Below are 9,833 nucleotides of genomic sequence, written 5' to 3'. Positions count from 1 at the left end.
GGTTTTGGTCTCGCCCTCCTGGGACGGCCTTCACGAGAGCCAGTTTCATTATGGTGCTCGACGGATTTTGCAAATGCACTTGACAATACTGTTCTTGCAAGAACTATTACAGAAAGTCTGATCTCTGTGTCTTAAAATAACAACTAACTGTTGTTTTTCTTGTTGTTACGTAATTACCTAATTCCATATGTGTTATTTTATAGTTTTGAAATCCCCAGTATTGTTGTAGAATGTAGAAAATAAATCACTAAACAAAAACAAAGAAATCTGCAAGTGTTCTAAAACTTTAGAACGGTAGTGTATAATGTAATATTTACTTAAATGTATATCCTTTAATAAGCACACGTTATTACCATTATTGTCCATTATTTTAAACATTTGAATCAGGACATTAAATTGACACCATCACACACAATCAGAACCAGAATCAGGTTTATCGGCCGAGTACATTAACAAACAAGGTGATTGGGTTCAGCTGTTAGTGTCTCTTAGACAATACAGACATAATACACACAATATACACGTTATTTACAGACATTACACTGAACACGGGAAATACACAAAACACAAGCATTTCATAGTTTTTTAAAAATAATAAAAAGATAAAACAGTGGTTTAGTCTCCTGCCACCTTTCTGGCTCTTTGTTTGATTACTCTGGTTTCCAGCCACCGTCCAAAGACATGGAGATCAGGCTAATTATCATCCCCAAACTGCCTGTAGTGTGTGTGTGTGTGTGTGTGTGTGTCTGTGTGTGTGTGTGTGTGTGTGTAGGATTGGCACCCTGTCCAGCGTTACTCTGCCTCGTGCCCTAAGTCTCTGTGACCCTGTATACAGGATAAAGTGTTATAGACAATAAGTGAGAGTAAGTGAGTAAAAATACTAACGTAGAACAATATGTAAATAAAAATAATAAAACTAGCCTCTGATGTAAAAAAAAATATTTCAAACCTGTGTTTACTTACAGTGCAACTACCTTAAAAAGACAAAACAAGACGTTACAGCAGTGTGTCTTTATTCATATCATTTGCATCACTTTAATTCAATTATTCACAAAGTTTAAGAAGCAAATCAGAACACGGACAGTAAAGAAGTGCCGACATTAACACACATGTCAGAGTAAAGGTGTGTGTTTACAGCTGTGAGGAAACACTTCAGTAAACAGAGATGGAAAATGTAATGAGTGTGTTATGTACAGTATGTATACACACTTTATATAAATACATTATAAACTCACACATCATCATATTACAGATGTCTTTATTCTCCTAAATAATCCATACAGGATGAACGTCTCTGACTCCAGGGCTGATCAGAGGACGCAGTGATGTTCTGACGTCCACATTAGTGAAAGTGTAGATGTGTGAGTGTGTATTAATATTATAAAATGACAGTGTGTGTGTATCACAGTCTAAAAACACTCCCACTGCTGTCAGCTCTTTATTAACGTCTGGGAGTGAAATCAGTTCTGTTTGATCTCTGATATAAACTCCTTTATCTCCTCCTTCATAACAGAGAACCCAGAACCCATCCTGTGGTGTAAACTCGACGCTGTACTCTTTCTCAGCTTCATCACTCGCTACACCAACAAACCAGGAGTGTTTTAGTGTTTTCTGTGACTCTCCCAGTTTCACCTCCCAGTAATGTTTACCAGCCTGAAACCTCTCTTTACACAGAGTGAAGATCTTATCATTAGGATTGCCCCAGCCCGAGTGAGCGTACGCAGGATGTATCTTCACTTCCTTTCCCTCGTATATTAGAGACTCTGGAGTTTCCTCTGGGTCGATGCTGATGTTCACTGCAGAAATAAATGAGATTTTTGTTATTATTATTTTACACTTCACACTTACAGGAATACAGTAATGTTCAACTGAATTTATTTCTCACCTTTGTATTGTTTCACTTGGTCTAAATCTGTTAGAAAAATAATAAATAACAGTAAAGTACAGTGATGAGTTTATAAAGTCAGAAAAAGGGAATAAACACAAATAGACATTATATTTAGAGATGAGTTTAATCTTTTAGTGTCTCTAAATTTCAACCAGAACTCACACACACACACACACACACACACACACACACACACACACAGACACACACACACACGCGCGTATCACGCATGCGCTTCTAGTTTTCACGCCAAGTGTCACGTGATCACAACTAATCCAACGGTTTTTCTCTCTTGCGCTGTGGAATTGTGGGTAATCGTCTCCCCTGCTGGGTCTTAGTGTGTGTCTCTTACTGGTGTAATCAACATCTGTGCATGTGTGTACTGTTTACTATAACACTGTGACCATGTGTGTGTGTGTAACATATTTTATTTTGTGTCTGTGTGTGTGTGTGTGTGTACAGTGCGCGTGTAAAGCAAATGAAAGTCTCATTAGAGAGGTTAAAGATCCATTTTCTCTCTCTGTATCAGCCTGTCGTTATGTGTGTGCATGCGTTGTACACCGCACCCCTACACACACACACACACACACACACACACTTTCTCTCTGCTCTACACAGTAACACTGCTCTGTCGCGATTCTTTTCAAAGGTAAAGTGCAGGTTAATTTGTCTTATTTTTGCTTTACAGCAGTGATTCCATTATTGTCTCGCTCACGCGAGAGTCATTAACAATACTCCGTCATAATTTTTCTGATAAAACAGTCTTTCACACTGTGTGTGTGTGTGTGTGTGTGTGTGTGTGTGTGTGTGTGTGTAAAAAAATAAAATAGGCCGAGGTGTTACTGTGTAAGACTAAAAAAGGGAGGGGGGGCTGATTCTTTAGCTTCACACACACACACACACACACACACAGCACCTGTGCACAAACACAAACACTTATTAGTCTAAATTTATTTTTACTTGTTTTGAAATACGAGCCCACTTCTGTAACGAATTATGTTCATGATCCAAGGTTCCACGGTACTGTGATGTTGTTCTGTAACTGCATTAATCTACACTCATGTATATATACAGTGGGGGAAATAAGTATTTGATCCCCTGCAGATTTTCTAAGTTTGCTCACTTACAAAGAAATGAAGTCTATAATTTTTATCATAGGTTTATAGTAAAGGATTAAGACAGAATATCAACCAAAAATCCAGAAAAAGCACATGATAGAAATTTTAAATTGAATTTGAAATGAATTAAGTTGCATTTCAATGAGGGAAATAAGTATTTGATCCTGAAGCAAAACATGACTTAGTACTTGGTAGAGAAACCCTTGCTGGATGCATTTTGATCCACTATTCTTTACAGGTTTTCTCTAAATGTTTAAGGTTTCTTGCCTGTTGCTTGGCAACTCGAAGTTACACCTCTCTCCGTGAATTTTCTATTGGATTAAGGTCTGAAGACTGGCTGGACCACTCCATGACCTTAATGTGCTTATTCCTGAGCCACTCCTTAGTTGCCTTGGCAGTATTGTATGTTTGGGGTCATTTTCCTGCTGGAAGACCCATCCACAACCCATCTTCAGGAGGTTCTCATCCAACATTTTACAACACATGACCTCATCCATCGGCCTCTCAGTGCAGCAAAGTCCATCTGTACCTTTAGCAGAGAAACAGCCCCAAAGCATAATGTTTCCACCTCCGTGCTTGACTGTAGGCACTGTGGTGTTCTTAGTGTCACAGTCAGCATTTTTCCTCCTCCGAAAACAGCAAGTCGAGTTGATGACAAAGAGCTCAATTTTGGTCTCATCTGACCACAGAAGTTTATCCCAATCTTTCTCTGTTTATTGGCAAACCTCAGATGGGTCTGTACATGTGTCTTCTTGAGGAGGGGAAGCCTTGCTGTGCTGAAGGATTTCAATCCATGCAGGCGTATTGTGTTACCAATGGTTTGTTTGGTGTCGGTGCTCCCAACTGCCTTGAGATCATTCACAAGCTCCTCCCGTGTAGTCCTGGGCTGGTCCCTCATTTTTCTCATGATTATTCTTACTCCATGATGTGAAATCTTGCATATAGGGCCATTAATGGTTAATTTGTATTTCTTCCATTTGTAAATAATCAATCCAGCAGTTGTGTCCTTCTCACCAAGCTTCTAGCTGATGGTCTTGTACCATTCCAGCCTTGTGCAGGTCTAATATCTTGTTCCTGACTTGCTTTGACAGCGCTTTGATCTTGCCGATGGTGGTGAGGTTTGAATGGAAGATAGAGATTTTGTGAACAGGTGGCTTTTATACACACACCACATTGTTAGGAGCACCTTCATAAAATAATATGTATACAGTACCACAAGAGCACATAACCAGTCTGTGAGAGGCAGAATTATTGTTGGTTGGTAGGGGAGCAAATACTTATTTCCCTCATCGAAATGCAACTTAATTCATAACATTTCTATCATCTTTTCCTGGATTTTTGGTTGATATTCTGTCTCAATCCTTTACAATAAACCTATGATAAAAATTATAGACTCTTCATTTCTTCGTAAGTGGGCAAACTTAGAAAATACTTATTTCCCCCACTATACCTGGAAGGTGTGTTTTATCTTCCAGTGTTTCAGGATTCTGATGTTCAGATGATTCCTGCTGACTGACCTCTGCTCTCACACACACTATAGAGAATTAATGGAAACAGAGTTAGAGATTTTCTGAGATGCAAGAACTACTACAGTTCAACTTGAATTTATTAAAACCTTCCGATTCAGTGTTATCATCAATAAAACACCTAAATACAAAAAGGTTCTTCAGTGGTTCCTTTGGGGTTTATTACATAATGAAGATCGCAAAACTTACTGAAATAGTGGGAATGAGATTTAGTCAAGTGGATCGGTACGCTTTATACTGACCTGATAAAGACCTGATAAAGACCTGATAAAGACCTGATAAAGACCTGCTCCAGCACTCATCTTCCAGCTCTTCTCTCTTTTACTATCTACAGAGACTGTATAGTTACAGTGTGACAAGACTTCCTGTATAGTCTATTGGACTCCATCAGGGGCTCAGTGATGCTCCATCAGGACGGCGTACTGTTACACTTAATACTGTTCTCATCTACATACATGTGTCTGTCTTAAAGAGCAACTTCTAGTTATCATCTGTTTTGTTTCCTGACTCATATATTATTAAGTAAACTTTTGCATCCCACCTTTTTTACGTAGCACACAATACACTGCAATTCCGACGACACACAGCACCAGAAGAACGGGAATGATGATGATGATGATGTATCCAGTCAACGACTCTGCACACATAGACATCAACACAAAATAATCATCAGTCTTTTTTTCAGTTCCACCATGTACACATATCCTTACATATGGAAATGGTTTATTTCAGTAATAATTACCTGTGTCACGTGCAGGGACGTGTAACATTATTCTGTCTTCTTTTCTCTCCTGATCAGACAAACCCACAGAGCAGGAGATCCACTCAGACTCAGAGGGAGACACAATCAGCCACGAGCTCACATCTACAGTCCCTACAGAGTCTGAGGATCATAAAAAGTGCTTTGTTATTTCTGTTTTTAGGATCTTTAATGTAAGTGTAGATGAGTAGATCTTACTGATGGTGAACTTGTCGTTACTGAGATGTTTCAGATCTCTCCCATCTTTATGTGTCCAGATGATTGACGGCTCAAGTATCCAACCATGTGACTGACAGCTAACATTCACCTTCCCTTCTCCTGCTTCATGTATGGAGAGAACAGGAGTGGATCCCACCGCTGAGAGAGAGAGAGAGAGAGAGAGAGAGAATTAAACAGACAGATCCACCATGAACATTTCTTTCTTTCGTTTTTTAAGAATTAATGCACTAAGTGTTACCTCTCAGTCTGAGGGTCACTGTGGCCTTGTCATACCAGTTATCAGTGCTCACATGACATGTGTAGTCTCCTCTATCTGTTAGTGTCAGGTTCTCCAGTTTCACAGAGACGTCTCCTTTCTCCAGATCTCCTAACAGGAACACTCTGCCCTGGTACTGAACATCTACAGGACTCTTCTGGATCTGATTATTTTCATAGAGGAGTATTGGGGTGTCATACATATTGGGACGGTACCAGCGTACTTCTTCATGACGAACATCCATATTCTTGGTGACAGCACAGTGCAGAGACACAGAGGAACCAAGGAGCCCTGAGACTGGAGACTCAACCTTCAGTGAAAATATTACTGGAGGAGAGATTGAGAGTTTGGATCAGACTAAATCAGAATGATTAAAATCACTGCATATGATCTAACACTTCATGGTGTCCATGTTAGTATCTTATCAAATAATTGTAATTTACAAATATAACAGTAGCCTGTTTTAATAACTAAATGAAAAGTGTACACTGTAAATAGAAAAACAGTAATATTTTGTAACTATTAAAAATGCAATTGTAAAATACTGAACTAAAAAAACTGTTAATTTTACAATAAGAATATGTTTTTAAAAAATCATATTCATTTGTAAAACTGTAATTTTTATAGAAAAAAAACTGTAATGAGAAAACAATACAATTCAGTTTAAATTACAAAATTATAGCATTGAACATATACAAAATCACATTGTATTTACAGATAAAAACATGTACAAGTGTAGCAAAATGATCATATGAGGGGTTTAAAAATGTGATGTGTCTCGTCCTAACACTACATAGTATCAGTATAAGCTATTTTTATGTATTAGAATTGTATTGCATATTGTACATAAAATATTACAATAAAAAAACGTTATGCGTCATTTGTTTTATAGCCTAGCTGTTCGTTAGTTCTTTATTGTTAAACAATATTTAATAATTGTTAATTTATTGTAATATACTATATATATATATATATATATATTGTATACCTTCCATACCTTCTAATGACCATAAAAGGTCATTTTAACTGTAACAGCATTTTTTCTATGTACAATGTATATTCTCGTGTCTGTATTTGACCTATGCCCTCTGCCAATCACTAACCAGTAAAGGTGATTATTGCGGGAGCAGCCATCTTCGCGAAGTTCATTATTAATTGTACGCCCAGTCTGCCAGCGCATACCGTTGTGTGACGATTTGCAAAATCATGGACTAAAGCACTTGGAAGAGGAACGTTGGTTTACTTTCGGTTATAAAGCCTTTGACATACAGGCACCTGTTTGTGACTGAAGGTATTTTGCCGTTGTAATAATAATGCCTTTGTTACTGCTAGAGCTGTTGTTGCCGAAATTTAAATGTGCCCTTCCATTGTGTGAGGTTTTACGCAGCAAAAGAACTAATAAAAGACCACTTAAAAGACCATATAGTAGAGGAGCGACCCATGGTGTGTCCAGTAACAGGTTGTAAAAATACGTTCATGGTTAAATCATTTCCTTCTCATATGTCCAGGTAACATAGAGCATCTTCTGATTATAGCATGTAGCTATATTATAGCAAGTGACATCTACAGGGAAAGTGTTTCTCAGTCATCCACTATCATTGCATGTGAAGATGTTTCCCAAAGCTCTAATGATGCAACAACACCTGAAACTATTGAATTACCACATCGTTTCGAGGAGTCCTTTCTTAGGATTGTGTACCTATTCAAGTGTTCCTACTTCCAGCTTCAACTGTACGGACAATTGTTGAGGAGATACAAAATGTGCATGAGTTGGGACGGGATAACACTTAAATTAAACTGCGTTCACTTTTAAGAAATGACATTTGTCTAACAGATGATGTTGTTAGTAAAGTTTGTGACTGTGTAAAGAATTCAGATCTGTTCTCTTTCTGTCATCAGGTTCACTGTGAACAACATATTCAAGAACTCAAACATTCAAACAACTGTTCCAGTACACAGAGTCTAAGAAGGTAATATTAGGCAACGATGAAAACATCACAACCATCTTGTGAGACAGAGTCAGATGATTTTAGTGATGTAATGATGGCAAAAACTTTAAGTCAGACCAGTTCTTTCTTGAAAATCCATAATGACTGAAACTAATTCTTTACTAGGATTCTTTTAAAATGGTCAATCCCCTCGACTCGGCCAAATAAAAGAAGCACAAAGTAGTTGCAGTCTATATTTCTGTGAGTAATTTGCCTGCCCCGTGCGGTCCAATACTGATCACATGTCCCTTTCCTTGTTGTGTGGAGAGAATGACCTAAAACTATTTTCTCGGAGTTGTTAGTGGATGTTAAAGATTTGGAAGTAAATGGAATAGCTGTAGATGGTAAAAGGATCAAAGGTGCTCTGTATTGTATCACTGGTGATAATTAGAGTTCATGCTCAGTACTTTTGCAGGTACTATGAAATCTTGTACTTTCAGTACTTCACTTGTTCACTTGTACTTATGAGATGAACTCAAAGATCTGAAACATTTTCTACATACACAAAATAACCATATCTTTCAAATATTGTTCACAAATCTGTCAAAATCTGTGATAGTGAGCACTTTTCCTTTGCCGAGATAATCCATCCCACCTCACAGGTGTGCCACATCAAGATGCTGATTAGACAGCATAATTACTGCACAGATGTACCTTAGACTGGCCACCTGTAAAAGGCCACTTTGAAAGGTTCAGTTGAATCACACAGCACAATGCCACAGATGTCGCAAGTTTTAAAGGAGCGTGCAATTGGCATGCTGACAGCAGGAATGTCCACCAGAGCTGTTGCTCGTGAATTGAATGTTCATTTCTCTACCATAAGCCGTCTCCAAAGGTGTTTCAGAGGATTTGACAGTACATCCAACCGGCCTCACAACCGCATACGACGTGTAACCACACCAGTCCAGGTCCTCCACATTCAGCATGTTCACCTCCATGATCGTCTGAGACCAGCCACTCGGACAGCTGCTGAAACAATCCGAGTGCATAACCAAAGGATTTCTGCACAAACTGTCAGAAACAGTCTCAGGGAAGCTCATCTGCATGCTCATCGTCCTCACAGGGGTCTCGACTTGACTCCAGTTCTTCATCGTAATGGATTTTGACAGATTTGTGAACAATTTTTGAGAGATATGGTTATTTTGTTTATGTAGAAAATGTTTCAGATCTTTGAGTTCATCTCATTAAAAATGGGAGCAAAAACAAAAGTGTTGCGTTTATATTTTTGATCAGTATAGTTTAATCCGACTGACCAGAAGAAGCCTGATGGCTGAGAGATAGAAACAGTAAAACCCATCTCAGTGGTCGAGCTGTAAAGAGAAGAAGAAGGAAACACATTTAATGTGTGAAAGAATCCACTGGAGCTCTGATATTATTTCTGTAAATTCACTTGGTTGGAGTTTGTATAAGATTTATCACTCACACTGCACTGTATGTATATTAAACATAATAGAGTCAGAGAAGTGAATATTAATAAATGACTATTTTCCTCCAGTTATTGTAAATGATGAAGTGAGATGTTCCCTGTTGTGTATATTACATTTAAACAGAAATTCATTGCTCTCTTTAAACACACTTCTATGTTCTGATAAATATGAGCCATGGATCTAGTTTAAAATAAACTGCACATGTCAATGCAACAGTGTCACTTTGTTCCTATTTCTGTACCAAGAGCCTGATTACCGTAAAACCCTGTGTACAGCCGCACTCCAGTTTCTACACCTGCTGTCTGGATCAGAGGTTTCTACTGACATTTACACCATCAAGGGGGAAAAAAGGAGATTTTATTTCCATATGAAGTCATATTAGTGAGTGAAGTGTTTTTCCCGCCCTTTTCTCTGTTGTGCTGAATGAGTTGTGTAATGAAGCGACATGACTTATCTGCAGTCCCACCTCACCTTTCACACACAACACAGGAGAGAATAAACAGCACTAAAGCATTCTCTTACCTGAAATCATGGCAGTAGGGAACACTGTGTGTCAGAAAGATTCACATCAACCAGGAAGAACTCAATCATCTGGAAAGTGTCCATTAAACTCCTACAGATCATCTACACTCACTGGGGGACGGAGTGGGA

At 38.4% G+C, this 9,833-nt stretch overlaps 2 protein-coding genes across 2 annotated transcripts; both read right to left on the bottom strand.

Moving 5' to 3' along the window:
- Positions 1-1,116: 1,116 nt before the first annotated feature.
- On the bottom strand, positions 1,117-1,946 carry LOC128508485 (E3 ubiquitin-protein ligase TRIM39-like; the record flags this gene model as incomplete). Its single annotated transcript, XM_053479830.1, has 2 exons — positions 1,117-1,796; positions 1,886-1,946. Coding segments are annotated over 2 exons (591 nt in total), but the record flags the coding sequence as incomplete, so codon positions are not given.
- Positions 1,947-4,427: 2,481 nt separating this feature from the next.
- On the bottom strand, positions 4,428-9,832 carry LOC128508484 (butyrophilin-like protein 2). The gene is made up of 7 exons (XM_053479829.1): positions 9,705-9,832; positions 9,009-9,065; positions 5,750-6,094; positions 5,491-5,649; positions 5,284-5,415; positions 5,074-5,169; positions 4,428-4,540 (listed from the first exon to the last, which is right to left on the bottom strand). Exons 1-7 carry the CDS (start codon positions 9,712-9,714, stop codon positions 4,428-4,430), a joined length of 912 nt encoding a protein of 303 aa, XP_053335804.1. The 5' UTR covers positions 9,715-9,832.
- Position 9,833: the final 1 nt, after the last annotated feature.

Source organism: Clarias gariepinus, chromosome 20 (genome assembly GCF_024256425.1).
Source record: "Clarias gariepinus isolate MV-2021 ecotype Netherlands chromosome 20, CGAR_prim_01v2, whole genome shotgun sequence".
Classification (NCBI taxonomy): domain Eukaryota; kingdom Metazoa; phylum Chordata; class Actinopteri; order Siluriformes; family Clariidae; genus Clarias; species Clarias gariepinus.
Note: the sequence above shows the minus strand (reverse complement) of the source record. Positions and strands in the feature narration are given on the sequence as shown.